Source organism: Gallinula chloropus, assembly GCF_964237585.1.
Source record: "Gallinula chloropus genome assembly, chromosome: 10".
Taxonomy (NCBI): domain Eukaryota; kingdom Metazoa; phylum Chordata; class Aves; order Gruiformes; family Rallidae; genus Gallinula; species Gallinula chloropus.
The window spans coordinates 5,825,305-5,851,951 of record NC_140095.1 but is presented as its reverse complement, the minus strand read 5'-3'; the positions used below and the strand labels follow the sequence as shown (position 1 = coordinate 5,851,951).

Below are 26,647 nucleotides of genomic sequence, written 5' to 3'. Positions count from 1 at the left end.
GGCAACACTCCTGCTTTGTCTCCAGGCAGAGCACGGTGGACTTCACTTGCAGTTTTACAGCAGCACTGAGGATTTTTCTACCCATTGTACTCGCCTGTTCCTTTCAGACATCCCCAGTATTAGCAAGATGTAGTGTGTAATTACAAAAAAACCTGCAACTGTGTTATCTTAATAGTGAATTTTGTTTTCATTCAGATAGGAAAACACAGTAATAAAGTAATTTACATTCCTCTTAAATTGCAGTTTTATAATTTCATACCAGAATTTAGTCTCTTAATAAGGAACAAACCGATCAAATTGAAATATCTGTGCTTCCCCTGCTCCCCCCCCCCCCCCCTTTCCAAATTGCTCTACTTTAAAATGCCTTGCTTGCTGAGTAGGCACAGCTTGTGTTTAAGTGGCCGTTCTCAGTCTAGGGGTTAAAGGTTTCTTTGGGAGACCCATGTTTTGAAAAGAATGGCTTCATCCTGAGTTGTGTCAATTATAGAAAGGTCACTCTCCACAGCCAGAGACCTGAGCCCTGGAATGGTTGTTGTGTTAAAAGCTGTCAGAGGCTTTCCTAAAAACTGCTGTGATAGCAATATTAACTTGGACTTAACAAAAGGAAAGGTAAGGTAGAAAAAAATCTCCTTGCCTTTGTCTTGTTGACATTCCTTATGTTCATCCAAACCTGTCATTTCTATTATTCCACCATAGAAGATTGCTCACCTAAATATCGTTTGTTCCCCTGGTTAGCTTCATTTCAGCAACCTGCTACAAAGCATCAGCACAACAAGTAAACTCGCTCTGAGGAAAGCTAACTGCAGCAATCCAAGATAACTAGCAGCTCTGTCTCCTTCCCTGCTCTCCAGGAGGTTCCCGCTCCCCCAACAGTGCATCTCAGGCTCTTCACATGAGTGCAGCTAATTAGAGCGGGGCTGGGAACTGCCCGAAATTCACACTGAAGTGCCCCAGGCAGATGAGCACATTCCAATTCAACAGTCCTCCTGCCCTATATTTGCACAGAGATGGCAACAAAAAGCTGCAGGGGAGGGAATTGGGAAACTGTTATACACCGCAGTTTGTCTGCTAAGTAACCCTAATTGCAGGCTTGAGCTCTTCAGGTTCCTGCCCAAAACCATAGGGTCCCTCACCTGTGCCCAATTTGGGAGAAGTTCAGCGGTAATATGAACATTTTGCCTTGTACTTAGGGGTGTGCTGTCCATCTGGTTTGACCTACAGAGGTGAAAGCCAAGCCAACAAACCACTGTTCAAAAACCTGCAGTTGTTTGGCCACCACCAGGATACAGGATTTCCTGAAAAGGGGGAAGCCAAAATCTGTCCCTCCACAGAAAACCTGAAGAAGCTGAGATGCAGCAATGTTTACTGAAAACAGAGGCAAACCCCTGAAATGATCAGGCACCCCAAAGAGCAGCTCAGTCTCCCAGTGTTAACTGAATTTTCCCAATACATGCAATGCAAGTATCCTATGTCAGCATTTGTTTCTGACATTTGCTTTGAACTTGCCATTTGCCAACGTGAGCCACAGGTCTGGTCTGAACCAAACTCTTCTGTTGACCAACAGCAAACGCTGTTACTGCTGTTTCATCACCCATCCCATCCTCACCCCACACTAAGGCCTATCAGGTGTTCTGTCTTGTAACTTTTGCAGTAACGAGGGAAAGCCCTACAGCAAAGAAAACACCTAAACCTCACCAGTAAAAACCAGTCAGTCTAAATGATTACAACCTGGCATGTATTCTCTCTATAGCTCAATGTGTACTTTCTCAGTTTAAGAGAGTATTTGTTCCCAAGCTTTTCTTCATTCCTCCCGTTGCCCGGTCCCTGCCATCCCCCACAGGAACACAGCTTTTCTTTAAGAGAAAAACAAAATCCATTTGTTGCCTGTATCACTCCCACCAGCACCATCAGGCAGATCATTTACCGTGGGTCCAGTTCTGCTGCCCCTGATGGTTTCTCTTAGAATTATATCTGAGAAAAAAGAAAAAGCCCAGGGGTTTGGCGCTGGCTGGACCCCCAAGTTCTTGCCTTCTCCCAGGCAGTACCTCTGCTCAGGAAAGCTTCTCCTCCTGCTTTGAGACCTCCACGCTACGCCTGGCGACACGGGGCCAGCCGAACCCCCTTTCCCGGGGCGGGCAGCAGCCGAGGCTTGGGAGCGGAAACGCTTCTGTGCGCGATACGCAAAGGGACAGAGCAACACGGCCGGGAGCGACCCGGCCCCGCTGAGACCAGGCGAGACCCGGGACCCCAGCCAGGCGGCGGGCACCCGGAGCCTGGCGCTGAGGCGAGCCCGGCGCTGAGGCCTGCCCTGAGCCCCCAGAGTCCGGCGCGGAGCCCCCGGAGCCGCAGCCTCACCTCTGCCTCCAGATGGCACCGTCGCCCCGTCCTCCGCGCCCGGCAGCCCCGGCCGCAGCCCGTTGTGGAAGGTGTGTCCGTCCGCCGGCTGGAGCTGCCAGTTGAGCCCCAGGAGGTGCATCGCTGCCGAGACACAAAGGCGGACAGGTGAACGCACGGCTCGGAGTGCTGCAGAGGCTGCAGCTGATCTCGGTTAAGCGGCTTTCGGCAAAGGCGGGAAAGCAACCTGGGCTGGAAGAACGTTAGCAGGCTGGAACACAGGCAACAGCAGCAGCAGCGAATACAGCTCTGGTGACTCGTATCAACCTGTCTGGGTTTGTTCAGTTATCAGATCTCCTGAATTGTGGAAACACCAAAGGAAAAGTGCTCGCTGGACTGTATCAAAACACAGCAACAAGTGCTTTTCGTTCGGCTGTCAGCACGGCACAGCACAGCCTGCCCCATCCACACGCTCTAGGGAGCAAAGTGCTACCGCAAACACAGCTCCCAGCTTAAGTCAGATGTTGAATATAAAGTCAGCTTTAGCCCTGTGTATACTAGTGACAGTGTAACACAATCGTTTTGTGTTTGTTACAACTTATCTAAAACAAGAGAGTTATCAGCCTCTGTCTTCATTTGGTAGATTAAACCTGCCCAGCAAGCCTGGGACTTTGCCAGTCCTCTGACCTCACGACTTCAGTCCCCAAAACTCATCCACCTGGGCCTCAAGCAAAGGGCCAGTGCAGTCCCAGCCAGCCAGGGTGTCCCTACTCCCCACAGGTATGGCAGAGGTCACACAGATGCTCCGACACGTAAGATATGGAGTGGGAGAAAGGCCACGGCGTCACCTTCGCAAGTGGATGAGTTATAAGCACTGTGGAAAGGGCTAATTGAATAAGTCCTATGCATAATGCATGAGACTTGACAGGTCTGAATCATTCAGCTAGTGGATTTATGTGCATCTTCACCTTGTATAAACTGAAGCTACCTGAATACATCTCCATACTTTCATCATATAATCCTTGTGGCATCCTCCCAGTACGGAGGAGTGCTGAGGAATAGGAAAGCCCACAAAGCTGGTTTTATTCACTTTAACCATGTCCCCCATCAGCACTCTCCCTGCTTACACAGGATGCATGTAAACCTACACACCACAGGGAACAGCATTTTCAGTCACATACTAAAATGCTGTTTGAGGGGATTCACTGTTAGATTAGGAGAGAAAATATGTCTGATGATGGCATCCTCATCGTTCACTTCTGCAGTGTCAAAGGCACCTACGATTAGCAGACGTTTTGTAGAAGAGCTGGTGTGGCCACAAATGGACAGAGAGAGGTGTTCAGAGCTTGAACATTAGGATAGGTAAAGCACAGGACTCAGCACAGGAACGCCAAGTTACAGCCCTTGAAACGTCACTCAGATAATCTCTGGATACAGGGAATCCATTTATAAGGGACCAATTCATATACGTGTTCTTAAATCCTGAGAAAGCCAAACAAAGCACCCCCTGCCCCCACAATCCATCTCTCCCAACTCCTGGCAACCCCTCAGCACACACAGCATGCCAAGTGACCAAAGCAGAACATCACAGACCAAGCAGATGTCTAAGATTAGTAACTACAATCAGGAGGCACCATGTGCAAAGAGGGTCGGCACATTTTGTGTTCATGTTGAACTTGCACAATTTTTTTCTATTAGGAAAAAATATGAAAACACATTAAAGCATCTGGTATTTAAAAAAATACCAAGTATGAACCTGAAAGGGTGCTTGCCAAGATACTACACAAAGTTTCTTTCTAAGAAAGGTTTTAAAGAATTCCTGGAAAACACACAAGTATTTGATGTGGGATCAAGTGGTGCATTCAATCACAATGTTTTTGTTTTGCCAAAACAAATGTTTTACAACAAGGCTTTTCAGTCTAATCTCAAGCAACTCATTTTCTTTTCAGGATGGCAAAGAAAACTGAAAAATGAGTCAGACAGCTCAAACAACAAACAAGCTGCTATCTCCTACAGACCCGCCACAGGAAGCGAGACATCGTTGGTGCCATAGATGGGTGAGGGCCGGGGGTGAGGGCTGGGGGATGCTGGGCAGCTGGTACCCGAGGTGTGTTTGTGCTGACAGCGATGCCCACGCGATATGTGCTCACACTGGGGCTCTGGAGTGTGGCTGGCCCACCTCTGAAAGCACAGTGTGGCACGATGGAGTGCATGTCAGAGCCCCCAAATGAAAACAAGTCATACAGTAGAGTGAGATTCCTGCCTTTAAAACTCTCAGTGTGTGGATTAAAAGTTGTAATTATTTTGGTTTTATTGCCAGCCTAACCATAAACGTAGGTCACCTGCAGAGATCAAAGTCTGCTCCTTGGAGCTTGAACCATTCATTACAACTCAGAGACAGGAAAATCGTAACTAATAGTCTGTCCAAGAGAATTAAGGTTGCTAACTTACAATTGCCAGGTAAATTCAGACAAGGAATCCAAAAAGACCTTATTTACATGGTATTAAGAAAAACGTGGATCCATCTGCTTCCACGTACACCATGATTTCTTTAATAGCACTACTGCTCTCTTTTAATCACAGATGCACATTAGGTAGGAGCAGCAAGAGCTCCTTCCAAACGGGCAGGGATTTGCACATCTGCTCCGGTCCCTCCCAGAGACAAGACAAGTCTCCTGCACAGCTCACGTATCCATTACGTGATCTACAAACTTCCACTAAGACAACTGAAGTCACACACATGAGGAACGTTCACCTTCTGCCATGAATACCTCGAGAAAAGTATGTCACAGGGGCCTGGGGGAAAGCTGTGTGTTTGCACTGCGCAGAGCAAACCTGACTGGCAGCCGAGCAGGGAGCAAAAGGAGCTGCCTATTCTATCCTGCTTCTCAACGCTACGAGATGGCAAATTTATATGATTAACCTTTTGTTCTGTTAATCAAACAAAAATGCCTCCAGCAAAGGAATAAGTAGAAGCCCATTTAATTAGAAATACAGGGATTCACTCAGAAGTTGAGTGCGTGTGTGCCAGATGAGAAATTTGGGCTGGTAAGTTTGTGCTTGTTTCCTATTTTTTCTATTGTGTTTTCTTTCTTTTGTTGGGGTTTGTTTGTTTGTATGTTTTTTAAACTCCAAGCAAATCATCTGTGATGCTGTGGCTTTGCCTTCTTCCCCAGGGACACACTTTCATCTGATCTTACAGTACTGGCCACCTTTTCTCCAAAGGGCATTCACCAGAGTGGGGACACTCAGCTAGGTCCAAAACTGATCATCACAACAAGTGCTAATTTTCCAAAATGCATTTCCAGAGCTCTCAATTTTTTTATTAATCTTCAGCAACAAACCCATCCCTGAAGATTTAAAACTCAAAATTTGCCATTTTATCTGTTAAACGCACAGTGCATTCATAAATTATATTTTACAGAGTACATATATATACTTTGTAGGTAATGCCTGGGATGGTTTGCTTTTCCCCCTCCACATTTAAGTGCGTTTCCAATGTTCTTGTCTCTAATACCTGATTTTTAAACATTGAGCTTGTCAGAATTCATCTGGTTCATTTAATGCCAATATCTGGTACTCAGGATAGTGAACCGTGTATTCATATTCTTTGAAAAATGGGAATATAAACCAAAGAATTTCTGAAGTAAAACCTTTGAGGTTTATGTAAAAAGTACTATTCAGCCTCTCACTCCCACCCCAGCAACACCCTCATACATTCAGAGCGAAAGCCCTGGAAGCCAAACCTGCACACGCCATCAGGAACAAAAGCAGAGGAGGAGTTCATCACTCCAGGTGGTAGAGCTGTCAGGGATCAATCTAAGACTTACATAAGACAGAGGTTGCTGGAGTGAATCACACATTATTTTAAGAAATCCCCAGAGGTATACAAACCTACAGAAAAATGACAAAACTTCCATGCAAATTTTCCGTGAGTGTTCTCTAGGACCCAGTAGCGTCACCACATTCCTCTCCCCTCTGGCCATAAACCCAAAGCTCACTCCATCTGATGGTTTCCAAGTGGAGAGAGCCTCTGCCTTCCCTTTGTGCTCTCCTGTCACTCTTGACCATGTATTTTTAATGAGAAACACCTCTGCTGTCTTCATGTGCCACAGATCTCCCTGTACCACAACCTGGTGCCTGGCAATGGTCAGGGCAGAATCAGGTTGAGCACGTACCCCTTCACTCCATGGTATTCTCCCAATTTCCATCCTTTTCCCCATTCCTATTGCACCTTCCCAGCTGGTTCTGGGAGGTATGTTCCTCTTGTTTGTTAGAAATTTCAGTATCACAGGCACAATGAAAAAAAAGGTGCCTAATAGATCTTAGCAGCATGTAATTTTATAGCTTATATATATGTATATGTAGACACATTCAAAGAACTATCTTTACAGCTATTTTTATTTCATATGCCCTGTATGTTCTTTTAATGCACCATGGTATTTGTATGATGCAAAACACGTTTGTGTATATAGACAGGTCACCTAGGCAACTTGAAAAGAATAAATGTATCCCAATAAATTAAAACCTGATTAAACATTATTGAATGCTTGCTTTGTAGTAAACGTTACTGCAGCTGAGGCTCGTGATTCCTTTCTAGCTATTGCTTCCTGATCACGCAACAAGACTCCAGGAATACCAGAAATTGATCTTACTGATCTCAATTATTATTCATAAAATAACAGTTACTAAAAGACAAGAAACACAGTAATTCAATTCTGTTCTACTATTCCTCTGGAGAAATAGGTTCAGGTTCAACCCAAGTCACAAGTGAAATGAGTGTGTTAGGCCTACTCCCTAGGGGTGCCTTGCCCCCATTACAAAATGAACGCACAATTCATCACAACTGACAGCCGCTCCTCCAGAGATGCCTGAGACAGGAATAGCAGGGCTCTGAAAGTCAGGAAAGAGCAGTGGAGGAACTGCAGGGTAAAACTTGCATAGTGCCTGAAAACACCGTGCTTGGTTCTTACCAGTGCTTGTAGGTCTCTGTCTGAGGAGCACAGACTGTTGGGTAGCTGTAACAAGAGAAGAAAGAAGCCTTCCCCAGCCCCTCTCACATCCAAAGAGGTTATGAGACGACTCACAAACACACATGCACAGTCAGAACTTGCTGAACTAGCCTCAGCTGAGATCTGTATTTTGCCAACGTGTTTTAGGGTTATTGGAAACTGAACACGGAGGACAGCAGGCCTGGTCAGACGGGCAGTCCTGCCAGCGTTATGGAGGGGCCATCACATGGCCATCGCCCTCTCCCACAGAATCCAGACTGGGCATCAAATAACCCGGACAGAGTCAGACTTTTTAAGCTGCAGACCCTTTGCTTGGGATTTTGGCTGGCCAAGCTTTGGCCACATTTGCAGCAGGAGGAACACAAGTGATGTCAGCCCTGCAGTTAGGTCAGAACGTGTATTAAGGGGTGCCTGAGGCAGCTGGCTCAAAGAAAGCTGCTGCATCCAAGGACCTGGACTCACAGTTACACTAATGCCCATTCATATTCTGTTACTGGCAGAAAGGGACAGCATCTTGGGGAGGTTCTAATCTGAAATTCTGCCACTTTAACATATAACAAAGTGCTTGGAAAAATCATTACCAAAGAATACAAGTCTTTGTTACTTAAAAGAAGTAGGCCTAAAATAAACAACATGAGCAAGTATCAGCTTTCCTTGCCAGGGAAATAACAATGTCTCTCCTAAAATTGTGGCCCAACTACCAGAACTTTCTGCTCTTCTTTGAATATGCAGTATGACTGTGACAAGAATGCCTGAGTCCTCCTGAGGGCATCCAAGAGATCTCAGAAGAATTCATCACATTCTCAGACCTTTTCTAAACACAAACCAAAAGCCACATGCCTTGCTGGGTGGACGGCTGCCATTTCTGATATATTATCTCCAGGAAAGTTTGAAGCAGTATTTAAAAAAAGCCAAACCTGTGATATGATGGGATTCCAAAGAGAAAAGAGTCCGCTGCTGATACTGCTTTATTCAAAAAGAAAGCTGACTGAGACTGTGTAAGGACAGAATGCAACCAAGCGACTGTGCCATAGAACAGCAGATGAATTCCAAACCCAGTTAAGATGAAGAAACACACTGGAGGAGGAATCTGAACTCCACATATAAAATAATGAGCAGTGAGCTGGCCATTTTAATCTGAAGGGAAATTTTGGGCTTGATGATAAAAGTTCCCTGAAAATTTCAAGTCAAACATCAAATCGTTATGGGCAGAGCAAACAAAACAAGAAATACTGTTATGCCACCTCCCCTCATCTCAGACAAGACCGAGAAGAACCAGAGAATGGAAAACCAGTAGGGAAAAGTACATTTATGATTTGCCTGTTCTTACCAGTCAACCACTTCACTGGAGGTAAATTAATGGATTATTTGACTTGCATCTGACCCAGCACAGCTGACTCTACAAATATACAACACTCCTCAGTGTATCCACGAGTCTAAATGTTTCTGGAAGGGTTCGCTGCATTTTTCTCCCCTATATTGTACCATAGCATGTCACTACCTATTCACCCCAGACAGTCTAAGGAATGTTTATATCAAATGCATCACAGGCAGACCCTTGAGGCTGAGAACATAGTAGATAAAGTGGGGTCTGCTTACATGCCACAAAGTTTGTGCAGGTTTCTCAACCTAGTGTAGTTGTTCATCAGCACAACATAAGTACTCTATTTAATTAGCAGCAGAGTCAGTTATGGTCATGAGACACATGTTTTCAAAATACTTTGTTGGAGATGCCAAGGAAAAAGGACATAAGAATTATTTTTTACATTTGCTACATGGGATTAAATATCAGGTAAAAAATAATACTAAAAAAGGAAATCTCTTGACTACCAGTACTTAGGGAACTTCTGAACTTGTGTTGTAATATTAATGAGTAAGAATCCTAGGAACCTTATGTAAAACACTTGGAAGTGCTGATCATATTGTCTCCTCTACTCGTGAGCATGCAACTGTTTGTGGGAGAGGTTAAAGCAGCGTTTCAAAAATAGACCAGTTGATCTAAATTTAACATTTCCGTCATAGATCGTATGCAAAACGGACTGACTTTTGATTGTGACCCTTGAAGGTCAACAGCAAATAAATGGCTTACTTTCAAGGTCATTCATTCTCAGTAAATCATCTTGATCATCAGTATGCTATTTGGTATGCAATTTCTTAATAAAATTAAATTAAAAGTTCATTTGGGAACACCATTTGAAGCCTTACCAAAATATACAACTTTAAGAATTCAACTGGCTGGGAAGCACAATAAAGAACCATTGTCTGTCTTATTTATCCTACATGTAACACTGAGTGAGACCTCAGAGTCTGTATTTTTTGAGTTTACGATGGTAAAAAAGGACAATTCCATTAACAATGACACTGCTGTGCATTTTTATATCTGGTAACATGTCTGTTTGCACTTCTCCATCAGCTAAACTAAGCTGTTACCCACACACAAGCTTCAATTTGTTACCCATCTACAAGTTTAGACTCTTGTTAACTCTGCCTGAGCTCTGCAATAGTTTCACTTCAAGTAACAACAGCAGCTTCTCATTGACAAAGACAGCTACACAAGGAAAGCTGTGAGCTCCAGTCACCCTGGAAGTTTATGAAAGAATGAATGGAATAAATACCTGGCTACCGGTTCAGCTCTGCACTTCCCTAATCCAAGAGTGACCCTACAAACACAGTTGGGGTAACACCCGAATCTCAGCACCTTGCTTTCAGGGAAATAAGCAGAGGCAGACCCTTATCTTTGCTGTAAGGAGAGGGTGGCTGTGCAAAGGGGAAGCACAGTGCATCCCTTCTGCGCAGAAATGCCAGGCACGCTCTCACCGGGGAGACATGAGAGGCAGGTCCTGTGCCTTTCTGAAACACCATGGAAAGAAAGGAAAGTTGACTTCACACAACCTTAAATGTAAGAAAGCAATCCTTAGGCATAATTTCACCCTCAGCACATAAACTCTTTTAGACAGTAACATATTTGGAGCAGGGCTTTTGCTCCAAAGCATCCAGCCCGAGAAGCATTTTCTAGAAATACCATAAAGGATCTACAAATAAGTGTATTGTTATAACCAGCAGCAAAACTTCTGCTGGGAATTATTAACTGCTTTCTTTTGAACAAATTATTAAAGATTAAAAAGGAGATGGAAGGAAGGCTACAAGATGGACCCCTAAAAAAAGCAATCTTTTTTCCCATTGGTCACCCCCCTCCTCCAAGCTGACTGATTTCTCTCCCCGTGCACGTCAATAAACTGAATGGAATGAATTTTCAAAGCACAGCATGAAAGATATACCCGGCAAATCCCATTAGTAGTAATGTGATTTGTGTGCTTATCTGCCATGCAATGCTTTGAAAGTTCATTCCTCTACGTCCAACTTCAGTCTTCCTACTTCTAAACCCCCTGAAAAGCTTCCACAGATGTGCAGTTACTTTGGGGGTGGGGAAAATTGGAGGCTGTGAAGACCTGGCTCCCAGGGTAACAACAGGCAAGCAGAGTTCAGCTGGCAGGACCAAGAGGTGCAGGTTGGGTGGCTGTTAGTGCCCCAGTCACCATTCTGTCTGGGACTGGGCAAGACCCCCTCGTGCAGACTTTTCAGCTTTTCTCGTTTCACTCTTTACTGAAATGTTTTGATTTTGTGCCACTTTGAGCAATCTTTTGCCACAGGAAGGGTAAGAGCATTGCATGCTACCTTCAGAATCTGGAATCTCACAACAAAGACCTTAAAAGCAAGGCAGAATACGGTGCACTATTCATTTATTCTCGTGACAGGCCTTAGATTGTACGGAGCGTAGAAAACTGGCACAAGATTAATCAGTTCCTGAGACTGTATAAAATGAACCCACTTCTTACGGCAATTTTAAGAGTCAAGGCTGCAATCTTTTTGGTCTGAACTAGAAGCCTGTAACTAATAAGAAAAGTGTTTATATTTTTATTTACCTAATACAGCATCTTTCAGCCTGGAAGGTCCCAAATCACATCATACAATATCCAGTTTACCGCTCTTGCCAAAACACTGCCACTTTTGAAACAGGCTTAGAATAGAAGAAAGGGATGCTCTTGACTAAAACACAATGGACACCCCTCCCCACCCCTTTTTTTTTTGAGCAATTGTGAGCATTTAACGTTAATACAAAGCAAACTGAATCCAATTTTAATTTCACACCTAGAAGACACCATTATCATCAACAAAGTACCCAGCTCGGCTTTATTCTGTTTCCAAGAAGAGGAAGAACCCAGCCAAGACTTGAAGCTCGTGTTCTCAAGAATATAAACACAAATATAGTCTCTTAAATCACTGATGTCTGAACTTAGGATGTTTAGAATAACTGCCATACTTTTAATACAGATTGCAACCCTTAGGGATATCATGTCAAACACTTATTTGATTACGTTCATCTTCTGAAACGGCAACTGCCCCAAATCTCTACAAATATGTTCAACAAGATTTTCATAATCTAACTGCTCCAAAGCATTCAGACCTTGACTCAACCTCTGATTGCTAGCCATATTGATAAGAAAATAGTTTTTACCTTTATTACTCCTTTGCACACACTAAATGAGGCGGAACGGCATGATTATGAATGGCCAAATTTCCGTTCACAGTGCAAAAAAGTAGTTTCTAACCACAGAGCATATTCTTCCCTTAACAGAAATTATACAGAATAGTTTAATTTAATCACCTGATTGTAAAACCTTGCATGAAAGATAAAATTTAAGGTTTTACTCTCTACACAAAGTAATTATTGGAGTTAAAATTTCATTACAAAGAAGAAATAAATCTGAAGATGAAAAGTAAATATGATTTCTTCTCCCAAAGCTTCTCACTCATTTTCAATGCTATAAACTGTTCATACTTCTTTTATGATATGCTTCAAAAGATATATATAAACAAAGCCTAAATCGTATCTTGATATTGAGATAAAAGTACATATCTATTCTGCATTTAGGCAGATTTAGACTGTCTATATGCCTTGAAAATCTGGTATTATTAGTGTATTGTGAATTAGATATACTACCAATACAGAATAGAAACATATGAAAATCAAATATACCGTCTTTAGTTGATAAATATCTGACACAACCAGTCCCTTGCAGCCTCGTAACTCATATTCCTTTGTGTTTGCTTTTTTTTTCAACGTCAACTTTTAAAAATTCTTTTTTCTAACAAAGCAGAGACTGAAAGCTTGCCCTCTTCTGTCCTAGAGCAGGGAAGGCAGTGCAAGCTGCAAGTGAGGACATGGTGTGATCCCACCTGTATGAAGCACATTTGAAAACAGAAACCAAAGAAGGGTTCATATAATGCCTGGATTTTCGTTGCAGCTTGCTGCTTTACTCTGACAGGGCAGAGTTGCAAGTGTTCAGACTGTAGCAATACACATTTTACAAGGAATTTCTCTGTGTGTATGTGTGTTCCTACATGATTCTCATCTGCATCACCAAAACATCCCATTATACAATTTCCTCAGCCTCTGCAGGAGTGGGGAAAAGCTTGTGGATGCATTCTGAGTCCCGAGAAACATCCTGGTATCGCACCAGTCCACGTAAGTCCATTTCAAGCACTGTGCACCATGCATAATGGAAGACAGCTATATTTAATTTGGATACCTACATCCCAATTCATCTGAGGAACATCACCATAATACACACTTAATTAAATATTAATATTTGTATTACTTTTCTTTATCTATTATGTCTTCAATTGCCTTTTATAATATGGGTTTAAGACTAGCTCAATTTGATCATCTTGATGTAACAAAAGTCACAGCAGAGACAGAAGAAATCACTTTTGCAGATGGAGCCGCTGTCCACAACAGAAAAACGAAGCCAGCTTATTATACAGAACATCTGATACCTGATCATTTTAATGAAGCTTTCCGTCTCGCATACAAAATGGTGCAGAAGCCAATTCCACTGTCTGAGGTCAGCAATGCAGAATGCTCATCATCAGTCAGTTTAGAGCTGCTTAAAATCAAGGCCCATTGTAATCAAGGTCAAAATTGTCACTGACTTCGGTGGAGAGCGCTTCGCTTTAGAGTTGGTCTATTTATTTTAAGTATTTGAGACAGTGAATATCATAACAATGCCTGAAAAAATAGTGTTTTCTACAGGCAACAGCAGAACAACCCATAAAAAAAACTTTTCTCTCCAAAGTCATCAGTTGAATTTGCAGGGTGAATTGAACCTGAGTGATAATGCGTTAGCATATGCATCACTGTATACAATTAATTAATGAATCATAGAATGAAATATAAACTAGACTATATACCCTCCAAAACCTTTGGCTTCAATTACGTACACTTTGCAAAGCATAACTGAATTCTGTGAAATGATAAATACACTAAATGTTAACATCTGTAACAATATTGCTAAATAACACCGATAGAATAACTGGGAATTATCCTTTGAAGAGAAGACAGCTTACACTACAGGGGGTAAAAGGCAATATCTGGTAGTTAGAAGTGTGCATTGGTACTTCATAGCTAAGGCTCAAGTTCTGCTTCATGCCTGCAACACCCAGCTGGCCAGCTACCAAACCAGGGCTGTAGGTAGTTTTCTTTGATGGATGAAACAGTACATGCTATATTAAAACCCCCTCCAACCTCCATACCCTTAACTGCCTGGCAAATCCATCCAGCATTTCAGCCTTACTCTTCACTACAGATTTACTTTTTTTCCTTTCAAGAATTTGCAGCTTCTTGGAAGCAGGTATCAAAACTGTTCCTTGATAACTGAAAAGAAAAATGACTGGAAATTCCTCAGCGTCACTGTATCTGACAAGTTACTGCAATGTATTTACCACCTTCTTTCACAACATTACTAGCATTTAAGTACCCAGGAAGTGAGGCAGCTGAGGATGAATGCTACATCCATTTCAATGTGAAAATGATGCATTTGATTTTATGGTCTAATAGAGAAAATCTGTTTCTGTCTACTGGAAGTGGCTGTCCATACTAATTAGTGAGAAATACACACAACCCTTATTTTGCTAGGGTATGAACAGAAATGAAAATGAAGACACTATGAAGCCTATTCATAAATCTTCTCAAACCTCACCTTCTAGGACAGGTTTTTAAAAAAAAAAACCAAAACAACCCACCAAACCTGTGATAACACCTACGGAGTTACTTCACCTTTTTTTTTTCCCCCCTTTAAATGTGATTTTGACAATTTAATGACTGCATTCTTTCAAAAATAACAATGCTATTATATGACTGTCATGTAAGTGCAGCTCAGGGCTGCTCCCAGTTCAGAAACGTATTGCAGAAGTCTGCTCCCACCCCCTGTTTTTGCAGCTTACACAGACTGCAGCGCTCGCTTCATTCTTGGAAAATATTTTAACATTTGCATTCCGGTCCCCAGAGGTGACTTTGTGTTTCGGATGCAGGATTAGCAAACTTCCATCCCTCTAGTACACTATGGAATTTATGCAGAAGCACTTCTCTTTTTAGAGAGGACCAGAGGCCTTTGGGATGAAACAGCCGCCGGAGCATTGCATTGTGAGCACTCGGGGTGCAGAAAGCACCATGGAAAAAACCTGCTTTCACACTGAGCTTTCTAAAACGTTGTATTACCCAATGCAATAAGTAATGAAGCTGAAATGATGGGAGATTGTTCTGAACGATGTAATGACTGCGCAGGACCGGCGAGGTCCGGGGAAGGAACAGATTCTATTCCGCTGCGAATTTCTGAGTCAGGCCTATGAAGTTCTTTGAACCTTCCCGGAGCCAATTTCGTGTTTGAAATATTTTCAGAACTTCTCTTCTCCGTTTTAGCAAGCCAGACACAACACACTGGGTGACTCCTGTCAGGGAACAATGGGAGGGACGGAGCGCGCGGTGGCTAAGCACTCTCATTGAAAAAACCAGAGGATGCTGCAATAATTGTCCTGAGAGGCTAGAAAGGAAACAAGACTCTATGCTGACAGCTTAGCTCAGCGTGAACTCTCATTTTTCACACGGAGCTAATTAAAAACTGAAATTAGTTAAATATGGAAATGACACTTGCAAGCACTTTAGCTGAATTCTGGCAAAATCCCTCTAGAGTGCTGCGACACTACCTGCTGCTTCAAAACTCCCCAACTGAATTTCACAGTTAAAAGGCTGAGCAAAGGGAAAGTTATTACAGAGATTTCCAATTCAAAATGTGTCTTTAAAATTCTAAATTAAATTTCATGGTAGCCCTTTCAGTAACTAGGGACATACTGTGCAGTCCAACGATATGGTGCTCAAATAACGTCCCTGCATGTATTCTCTGATTATCTCACCTTTAGGCACTGTGCTGGTTGTGCCAGAACTGTGAGGCTCACAAGGATACCAGCACTACAATGCTACAAAGATAAGCCACGTACGGCTGCTGAAGTAGTTAGTTGGAAAGCATGGATGCGCAGCGCATAAAGGAATCGCTTCCATAGCTTAACAGCAGAAATCTCAGGAAATCAGAACCCCACAGCCAAAATATTTTATGTGCTGTGATTTTAATTTATATTTGTAAGTGCTGAATACATATCAGAAGGGTCTATACTGCAATAAATTACATGGCGCATCTCTATATATATATATATATATATCAGTGCTTTACAGGCAAGGTAATAATAAAAAGCCCTTCTGCATATTTAAATGGGCACAAAGAACCAAGGGACTGGATATGCATAAAAGGTATGATGACTGACATTAGCTTTTTGACTACAGCACCATGTGAATTCCATTTTGGTGCACGTGACTTGCCTAGTATGCATAAAAGCAAGGGTATTTGCCCAAGGGCAAATATGATTTCTGAATGCAATTTAACGAAACCCGCCCATGGAGCAGATCATTTTGGATCCATACCAAGGCATTCGGGATAGCCAATCACTTTCAAAACAACTGGAGCGTTTTGATTTTATTGTTTTTCCTACATTCCATCCCTTTACCCTTGAGGCAATCCCCTCCCACTGGCCGGCCGCCACTATTGCACCAACAAATTTCTGTCTAGGAAAGCCAGCAAAAGATGCCACGTAGCATGAAAGCCTCTGTTACTCCCAAGTCTGCTGGCAGGGGCTATTGCTGCACCTAGCCTGCCAAAACCTCTTCCCTGGCAGCTAGCTGTATAATCTGTATATCACACCCAGGCTTTGCTAGTCCAGGGCCTTGAAACATCTCAGCTTACCCAGCTGGAGGGGATACACTGCAGCTGCACCATCAGACCCTCTTATTTTATTGAATTTTGAATATGCAGTTTCAAAGCAATTCAAATGAATTTGCTCAAGGCCTCAGATCAGTAAAACTACCAATACCATCTGCAGCAGGCTTCCTAAATTTGAAGCATTTAAAAACAGGTGACAGGATAGGAGCTTTCAGTGTAAGGACTGATACTCGTGAAAAGCCCGCTACACAAACTTGGTTATGCCCCATTTTGGCAAGGAAAGAACTGTGTGGCTTTCAGCCCAATTCTCACAATAGCACTGGTAATAATGGGAAGTTCCTTTTGAATTATTTACATCATATATATTTTTCCAAGTTAAAAAGGAAGCATTGATTTGATCACTGAGTTTGTCTACTTTGAAGCACCTATACGAGTAGAGATAAAGAGCAAATCATGATGAACATCATGAACTCTTCACAAGCAGGTGTACTAAGGAATCCAGAAACCAACGTCTAGCAGGTTGAGGCCTCTTTCAAGTTCACGAGGCCATTAAAACATGGTTTGCCCCAAAGGAGGAAATCCAAAGGCCTGATTGTAATACCCTTCCCTCCAAGTAATGCTTTTAATAATGCCCATTTTCTAATCACACTCAATATGAATATGAACTCAATATGAATTAAAATATATGTATACACAGCATGGTTTAAGTCCTGCAGGGACACACCACAAGACTATAGCAAACAGACACTGCATTTCAACAAAGGTCCCTTGTTTAGAACTCTGCTTTTAGAAAACAGCAGAACTGTCAACATCCAGAAAGGACAGAATAATAATAAAAGCAACAACAAAACAAAACAAACCAAAACCAACACAAAAACGAGGGGAAAAAAACCCAAAAGCAACCCCCCCCCCCCCCAAAAAAAAAACCCAACCTTGATGCCTGGGGACATATGCAGTTCCATGGAGCTGTCCCCCCTACAGATTCTGCACTGCCAACCTACCCCAGACCTGCCAGCTAGGAAACCTGCAATGTTTCCCCACTCACCATGCCATCCAATTCTTCTTCCAGCAAGCAGAGGCAAAAGATTAAATTCCCTATCTAGCAGTTGTCCACACCCACAGTCCATTTAGAATATGCCTGATTGACACGTACAGGCTTAAAAACTGCTGGGACATCTACCTGGCTGGCTATCAATCCAGGAGCCCCAGCCAGAGGAAGCCGAGCGTGCCAGCCAAAGTCCTTTGCAAGAACTGTGGCGAGGTGGTTGTGGTCCAGCCTGGCACCTCACACTAACCTCACACTGAACAAGGAGGCAGTCAGTGTGTACCAGCTTTGTCCTGTCATTGCCCCCACTGTACACAACCCTGTCCAGAGCACTGATACAGCAGATAGCTACTGCTTGCTTCTCCTGGCTGGAGGTTTTAAATGCACCCTTAAGATCTGTACTGGCAACTACCCTATTTGGGGATCACTATTCTTAAAGAGAAAAATTATTTTTATCGCTGGCTTCTCTCTCTTCTGTTGTCCTACCTGAGTCCATCCACAGGAAGATCCAGCTCGGTGAGGGAGCCAGAGCCAGAAAAGTGGAATCTGGGAAAGGATACCATCAGGCACAGGCAGACAGCTTACTCTGAAGAGCAATCATAAGCCAATGACAGGTGCCTTTTAAAAGATCTGGAAAGAATAAAGAACTTGCTAGAAAGAATAACGTATATTCCAATCAACTTGTGATTGTGCTTCAAATCTGCAATGAGCATTCACTCTCCAAAGTGCTGTATGCTACGCTCAGCACGTGATGCAAACCTGGATAAGCACCACTGGGATAACATCTAAGACATGCTTACAAGGGGGATGTCCACTCAGCCAACTGCTTGTGTCACCAACGCTTCTGGGAAAGTATTTACTCAAGAAGAAATGAATGGTGGCTTAAAGGTGGGAAATTAAGACTGGGGATTTTTGTCTTGAGGAAAATAAGGTATGTGAGTCTCTTGTTCCTTTCCTTCCTCCTGCACTCAGAAAAAAACTGATAAAGTTTAAAAACTTGAATCAAAGAAAAAACCTGAGCCTGTGGCCTCCCTTTGGGGAGGGAGAAGAGAGGAGGGAGCTAAGGGGGCCGACAGACAGTAATACATCATTTATTCTTTCCATAACCAGTATAGCATAGCGATGTGAGCCAGGGAGTTACATCCACCAAGCACACATGCCTCAGCTATCTTTGCCCTTGTAGGAACTATTTCAGTGCTCGTAAGACACAGCATGTGCAACCCAGCACTGTCATCCTCGTGACAGAAATCAGCCTCCATATGCAGAAGGCAACAGAGCGAAGATTATTCCCAAAGCTGGGGCCAATAAAGGGGTATTGGTTCCAGGAGGCTGGTGAGCCAGATACCCCCAGAGAGATTACAAGCTGGTTCTTCGAGCTATAGGTGAGAACAAGACTCCTAAGATCATTCAGACACACTCTGAACTGCTGCCTCATCCTGATTTTCTTCGTAAACAGAGCCCAAGCCCATCCCGATGGAGGAGGAGCGAGGTCCTTCCTGACTCTGCCGGGTGCACAGTGGGAGCTACACAGTTCTGCCCCATAAAGTGATTCCGTCTAAGTCATTAAATGAATTCTTTGAATTGCAAAACTAAAGTCAAGGTCATTTGCAAATGCAAACCTTGAGTTCAATTATGTTTTACCAGTGGATGACACAATTACAAGAAAACCCTGTTTTTATAACTCAATCGTCTTTTCCCCTTGGTTATCAATTTTTAAATACAGGGCAAGACAAAAGTGTGCTTTGGAGAAAATTCTGAACACATAAATGTTTCAGATCAGTTCTACGGTGCAGAACAAGAAAATGTTTCTTTTAATGGTGTGATTTGATGTAATTTGCCTTCTGATTTTTCTTAAGGTACAGCAAATGCCGAACAGAAAATGGCACATATTTCAAGACACAGAGCCAAATTCATCCCTGCATCCTCTTCATGCCCCATTGGTGTAAGCCAATTATTTTCAATGTAGCTATATCAGTGTGAAAAAGGAATAATGCAATCATGAATCAAGTCCATACTATTTTTCATGACACTTCCACTTCAGCAGCGCCTCAGATATAACCTAGTGAACCACAGATCCCAATAATATTTTATAAAATTTATTCAACAAAATGTATTAAACAAACTTACCTTTCTGCCTGTATCTTAGTAACTTAGCAGCCCTTAAAACACCAGAAGACTGAGAACAAGCCTACAGAATCTTACCTACAAATGCAGACCTTGCTTTTGAGAATAGCTGCATCAGCGTTGATGGCCGTAATTGCAGGAATAAATTTTGCAGAATGGAGCTGTAATGCATACATTTTACCTGTAGGTGCACCCCATCCTTCAGGTATCTCTTAATTAGTGGTATCATTTTCTCAGTTATTCACTGGATCCATCATGTAAATTCAATGGTAAGGATATTAAGGTTTAATTGGAGGAGATATCAAAATAAAAGTATCTTTAAATAGTTTAAATGTTCCATGGCCACTTGTCCCATGAATTAATAGTTTCCACTGATTTCAGTAACAGCCCTCAAAGTGAGCTGGAGAAAAGAAGGTGCTCTACAGCACTGCATTCTGGGCACAGGAATCCTTCACAGCACCAGGTTTACACTCTTACAAGCAACAATGGCCAAAGACGTAGCATACATGTGTTATACCTCAATACGAACCCATTGCTAGAGAGCTAAGAACAGTGCTGTCTGGCTGAGGTTCCATAGCTGCATGCAGAACAGGGAAATGAAATGTAATTTCTCATGGAGAAATGCAACAGGACTGTATGAAAACCCAGGAGCAGGTCTACACCAGTTCTAACTATGTCTTTAGATCGATGTCAATAAATCCTTACTATTTGCAAGGAAAACTGGTTTACACTGAAGCATCCTGCACAATTCCCTTGGAATAGCGAAGGAGCAACTTCACTCTCTGCACATAAAGGGCACACCCACTGCCAGCTTTGTGAAATGAGGGAGAATCCTGTGTCAACAGGACCATGTCTAACTGATAAACAGACCAAGTAAGAAATCCGGGGTTAAACCCTGTAGCCTTAACTCAAGATTGTTCCCTCAGTAGCCTTCCATTAGCTTCTGCATGACTTAGAGTTCAAATTAAAGCTTGTAACCCTGAGAAACTGTGAAAAGAAAATCATTGCAAGAATGCCTGGTCTTCGCTTGGCTACAGACAGGGTCAGATCCTCTCTGCTTGAGCCTCTGGGGCTCCTCATCTGCTGCGGGCAAAACAAATGTCTTGTGAGCTGGGAAACAAATTTATTCGTGTCAGGTTGACGTAGCAAGGGTGCCCCTAGTCATCCCAGGTCCTTGCACATTCGTGGCTTCTGCCTGGTGTGGGAGGCCTGCTGTGGCTGGGCCACGTCCCACTTGGTCCCAGTCAAGTCTTGGTTCCCTGCCCCGCCAGCCCTCAGCCCGCACCCCGGCACCAGCCCTGTGTGGGCTTTCAGTGCCAGCTGCTCAGTTGAGTCTCTGGAAGTTATGCTCAAGCAGTGCAAAGGCTCCCTGTTCCCCAAGAGAAACTAGAGTAACTTGGCTCCTGCCACTTCAGAAACACTGCACCAAACCCACAGACAACGTGTTTGTGCCTCGTGGCCATGAAAGCCAGGGATGCAGTAAGAAGAGCATGGCCAGCAGGCTGGGGAGGTTCTCCTCCCCCTCCCTCCCGCCCTGGTGAGGCCACAGCTGGAATATCATATCCTTTGGCAGGCTCCCCTGTTCAAGAAAGACAGGGAACTACAGGAGAGAGTCCAGGAAAGGTACAAAGATGATGAGGGGACTGGAGCCTCTCTTGTATGAGCAAAGGCTGAGAGAGCTGGGGCTGTTTAGCCTGGAGAAGAGAAGACTTGAGAGGGAATATTATCAATACTTATAAATATCTAAAGGGTAGATGGCAAGAGGATGAGGCCAGACTCTTCTCAATGGTGCCCAGTGACAGGACAAGAAGTAGTGGGCACAGTCTGGAGCACACAAAGTCCCACCTCAATGTGAGGAAAAACTTCTTCACTCTGAGGGTGACAGAGCCCTGGGGACAGGCTGCCCACAGAGGTGTGGAGGCTCCTTCTCTGGAGAGATTGAAAGCCTGCCTGGACAGTGTCCTGTGCAGCCTGCTCGAGGTGATCCTGCTTCAGCAGGGGATTGGACTAGATTGTCTCCAGCAGTCCCTTCCAATTCCCATCATTCTGGGATTCTGTAACACGATAAATGTGGGAAGGAGTGCAGGTGACTCTGTAAGCATAGTAAATACTGAGGCTGTAGACATGTATGAAATTACTTTAGCAACATCCCTTGTTAAATATCCTCATGTTGGATTCGTCAGAGATACTGTCAGTGCTGTAACTACACATCTGACCAGTACTCAAGCAGCCAGAGCGGTACTACCGCTCGCGTACCTAAGCACTGGCACCTTGGAGACAGAGTTGGCAAAAAATCAGAAATAAACCACCTAATATTGGTTTTATTCCTTTCTTCCTAAGTTAAAAAAAAATTACCATTGGTAAATAGTTTTCTTGACACAAGCACTGGAAAAGACAACTGGTTGTGACAGGGAAGCAAACCTCACTTGCCTGGGAGCTGCTGGAAGGGTGGCTGGGCAGGAGGTGCGTGGTCCCGGACCAAGTCCCGTGACAAACCCCAACACAGAAACAGGCTCTGCTTGGTTACCCTTCCTTGACATCTTCCAGCTGCTAGCTGTGGCATGCTGCTTAGCTTGGTTTACCTTGAAATTTCCTCATGGGTGTGAAGGCTGATGATATAGTGTTTGCCCGCTGCTACCAGAGAGAGAAGCATTTTCGCTTCAGTATCTGCTTTGTAAATCAGTCACTAAATTATGTGATATTTCTTTCACCCTCTTTTGGGCCTCTATCCAACGTAAGACATTTCCTGTGGTAATAACTGGCAAAATATAGGGAGCCCTGGCACAGGATGAGGAAAAGACTGGACTGAGGAGGACTATCTTTGTACATGCAACCCCTTGGCAGAAATGCTCAGGCAGGGGCATGCCTTAGCTCGAAGGTACTGAATTTCTTAGTAGTAGAACTGCTCTTGTTGTGGCTGGGATGAGTTAATTTTCTTCCCAGCACCTAGTACAGGGCTGTGCTTTGGATCTGTGCTGGAAATGGTGCTGACAACAGAGGGACGGTTTCGTTCCTGCTCAGCAGTGCTCACACAGAACCAAGGCCTTTGCTGCTCCTCACCCCACCCCACCAGTGAGCAGGCTGGGGGTGCACAAGGAGTTGGAGGGGACACAGCTGGGACAGCTGATCCCCAAGACCGAAGGGATGTCCCATGCCATATGACATCATGTGCAGCAGATAAAGCCAGGGGAAGGAGGAGGAAGGGGAGGACATTCAGAGTGATGGCATTTGTCTTCTCAAATCGCCATTACATGTGACAGAGCCTGGCTGTCCTGGGGATGGCTGAACACCTGCCTGCCATGAGAAGTGGGGAAGGAACTCCTTGGTGTGCTCTGCTTGTGTAGCTTTACCTATTAAACTGTTATCTCAGCCCACAAGTTCTCTCACTTTTCCACTGTCCCCTCTCTCCTCCATCCCAGCAGACCAACATGAGTGAGAGGCTGCATGGGGCTGAGCTGCTGGCTGGGGTTAAACCATGACAACAACGCTCTGCAAACCACTGCTCTTGTACCAGAATGCCACTTAAAGAGCAGTCTTCAAAGCAGTAAAGTAAGGGCTACCCAGCTGTGCTTCCACTCACATATGTCAGCAAGAAAACTTGTACTTTTCTATACTAATTCTGCAGAGAAATCAAAGAATAAAAAGCTATCAAAATACTGAACAAAGTTCTACAGAGTAAAATTTAAAGATCAAGAAAAATAAAGGTAGTTTTATTAATCTGTATTACGGAAACATGAATGATTTAGAGCAGCTTTGCAACATCTTTCCTAATTAATGTGTATCAGGTTATTTGGATAGAATCATGATCTTACTGTCGAGATGAAAGTATTCACTGTCTTCTCCAGAAAACAACTATTAAAAATTTTAAAAGCAATTGGGGAATGTTGGCAAACAGAGTTGTCAACATTACAAACAGAAAGGTATTGCTAACATTTACATCTCTTTATATTTTATCTTTCTCTTCCAAAGCCTTGTAATTTTTTTTCAGTAGTAACATACAAATTACTTTCCCTGGAATCAGCCTCAAGATTCCTGTGGATTCTTAAATGAGAAAACACATTATGACCACCAAAGGTAGCGCAAAGAAGGCAGAACTACTTCTACATGTGATAGGAAGAGTGTGTACTCTCTGTGTTAGAAGATGGATGAGTAAACCGGAGTTGGGAATGGGCAGATTACTGTGCAAGCAGAGTGATTTTGAAAGCTTCCCTAGGAGGTTGGGGTCTGCTCCCTCCAAAAGAGTATCAACCAGAAAGGAGAAATAGCACACTGCTCTTTTTCTTTCCAGAAAACACTTCATTGAGTGCTCTGGGGACAGAACAACACTTGTCTTCCCTTCAGAACTGAGGATTAATGTAAAATTATTTTTGTTACAGCTTTTGCCATATTAGATTGCATTTTAATTAATTTTCTTTTAAGGTGAATATCCTGCTAACAAAAGACACTAGACTGATAGCCACAGAACCCAATATTTGTCATTTATTCTCAAAATAGGAGTAGCACTGACATTCCCCAACCTGTCCAGTGTCACCCCTGCTCTGAATCAATTGCTCCTTTATCATTGTCTATTACGGAAAGAAAAATATACCTCTCCTAAAATAATGGTAAAAGGTGACTTAGCACTGACTGTGGGCAAAGGGGTCATACCTGATATCCTGGCAGAAATGCAGAAATAGCTGCACATCCCTGAGGAGCAGTGTTTCCCCAGAAAGAGCCTCAAAAGCAGTGCTTTTCCCCACAGGGACAATAATTTGGGGTCCTGAAATAAAAATGGATAGATAAGGTTGTGCTGGGAGAACAAGTCCTGCATCCTGAAAGGCCAAAGGGGGATTTTAATTGCTTTGGTAACACCCAGGGCTCCAGCCCTCTCCTTGTGTCAAGTCATGTGGGAAAACCAAAGTAGCTGGGGAGCAAGTGGTTAGGTGGAGCAGGACAGCGAGGACAACAGGACACAGGGGGAAATGTCCAGCCTCTTCTCAGTGCTCTGTGGGGACAGGACAAGGGGCAATGGCTGCAAGTTGGAGCACAGGAAGTTCCGCACCAACATGGGGAAGAATTTCTTCACAGTGAGCGTGAGGGAGCCCTGGGACAGGCTGCCCAGGGGGCGTGGAGTCTCCTTCTCTGGAGATATTCAAGACCCATCTAGACACCGACCTGTGCAACCTGTCCTAGGGACCCTGCTTTGTCAGGGGGGTTGGACTCAATGATCTCTGGAGGTCCCTTCCAACCCCTACAATTCTATGATTCTGTGAAAAACACCCTGACACACAGATCCCCAAGCTCAGCCAACCCTCATATTAAGCTTCCACAGGTTAGCAGAACTCACCTCACAAGCAGCATCCTGACATTCTTCATTAAAAATCCTAACGAAACGGTGGATAACATTATTCCCTATTCCACTGCTGAGATGTTAGTTAGAAAACAAAATGACTGCTCTAAGTGTGATGGGAACACCTTGGGCTCTTAGAAAGTCAGTGTGCTGTCTCTCACGCTGCCGTTACCGACGCAGCCGCGTCACGACCGCCAGACACCAGCACTCAGACGCAGACCCCGCACTACCTGCCAATAGCCCCGCATCGGCTGTCACGCTTCCCTACCTCGAGCTGCGATTTCTTTCTGAAACCCAACGCTGCTCATCAGATGTAGTTATCACATTCCTTGTAAACACCAGAATACAGAGCCTGGTACTACTGAAAACAGACCCCCAAACCCAGCAGACCCAAGATCCCTTTTTTACAGGAATGTAAAGTACAGACATCACTGAAACCCAATGCAGTCATCTGGAATGTAGGCACAGCCACATTTACTTCCCTCACAGTAAAGTGTTTCTAAGCCAAATTAGCATTAACTATTATTCATCTCAATTCTAGAAAACAGTGAATCACAGCCTTCACTTCGGGAATTATTTTTTTTAATGACTAAGTAATTTCACTCAGCAGAAAATAAAACTTTTGTATTTCTTTTCAATTCCTCCAACTATCATTATTTACCAGAAGCTAATTTAGCCTATTTACAGAAAAATCAAGTCCTTTTTTTGGCTCCTCTGTGCTAGAATTAATCAGAAGCAGCGTGATGCCACGTTTAATTTCAATCACAGCAGCTATTGCTTTACAAATAAATAAAACTTACAAAAATTTTATTGCTCCTAAATAAGATGCTCACTTTTTCTTAAGGAAAATAAAATGTAGAATTACAGTTTCTACATGACCTTTTGTTTAATTATGAGCGTACCACAGAATACGTGTTTTCCTTTAATAGAATCCAATTGCATAAGTAAAACTGAACTTTCTTGAAATGCAACAGCAATATCTGGGTCATCAAGAAGATGTCCAGACTATCAAGAATTACACCTCCCATAAGGAAATACAATTTGGGAAGGGAGGAAGGAAAAAAAAAGAAAAAGAAAAAGAAGTATAACAATGAAATTTATCAACTCCAATCACAGAGAGAAGGGCTATGAGGTCGTACATGGAATTCCTTTTGTGGACCTGGGACTTGGTTTATTTCAGTTCAAGTTGAGAAAGCTGGTTATCAATTTTCTAGCTAGATTTACTAAGAGCACAGCAGAATTTAGCCCCATCTGTTAGTCCTTGGCTAGGACACCAGTGCTATTTGTTTTCCTAGCATGGCACTGCAGCCCATTGCTGAATTGCAAGCTCATACAACAGATTGATGGTGCCAGAGAGACACTGTGAAGTGGTGCCTGCACCACTGCCAAGGGCAGGAAAGAAACGGATGGTCAAATCCAGATGATCTTACATTAAGAGAGGAGGAAATGAAAAATCCCTGCCTCTCCTCTCACCCCATGCTCGCAGGAGGTTGCATCTAACCTTTATCCAGTGAAACTGAGAGAAAAATTTCCTTTAAAGCTTTGAGGTGCCTAAGAATACTTTCAGCTTAAATTCTGCCTGACCATGGGCTGGTTTTAAATCCATACTGTCACAATGAAAGTCAGAGGGGTTTTCCACAACTTCCTTCGTGGGACAAACCACTCCATCCTAAATGGCTTTTGCCAGTTCCCGTGG

The 26,647-nt window shown here is 43.4% G+C and overlaps 1 protein-coding gene across 6 annotated transcripts in view; it reads right to left on the bottom strand.

The window, feature by feature from the left end:
* The window catches only part of TENM2 (teneurin transmembrane protein 2), a gene marked incomplete at both ends in the record, with an annotated part of 509,065 nt that overhangs the window by 123,493 nt on the left and 358,925 nt on the right, over positions 1 to 26,647 (bottom strand). For all 6 annotated transcript variants that reach the window (XM_084268596.1, XM_084268597.1, XM_084268598.1 and 3 more), the window contains one exon: positions 2,356 to 2,478. In XM_084268596.1, the coding sequence (XP_084124722.1) occupies positions 2,356 to 2,478 (123 nt within the window). The remainder of the gene's footprint in view (positions 1 to 2,355; positions 2,479 to 26,647) is intronic.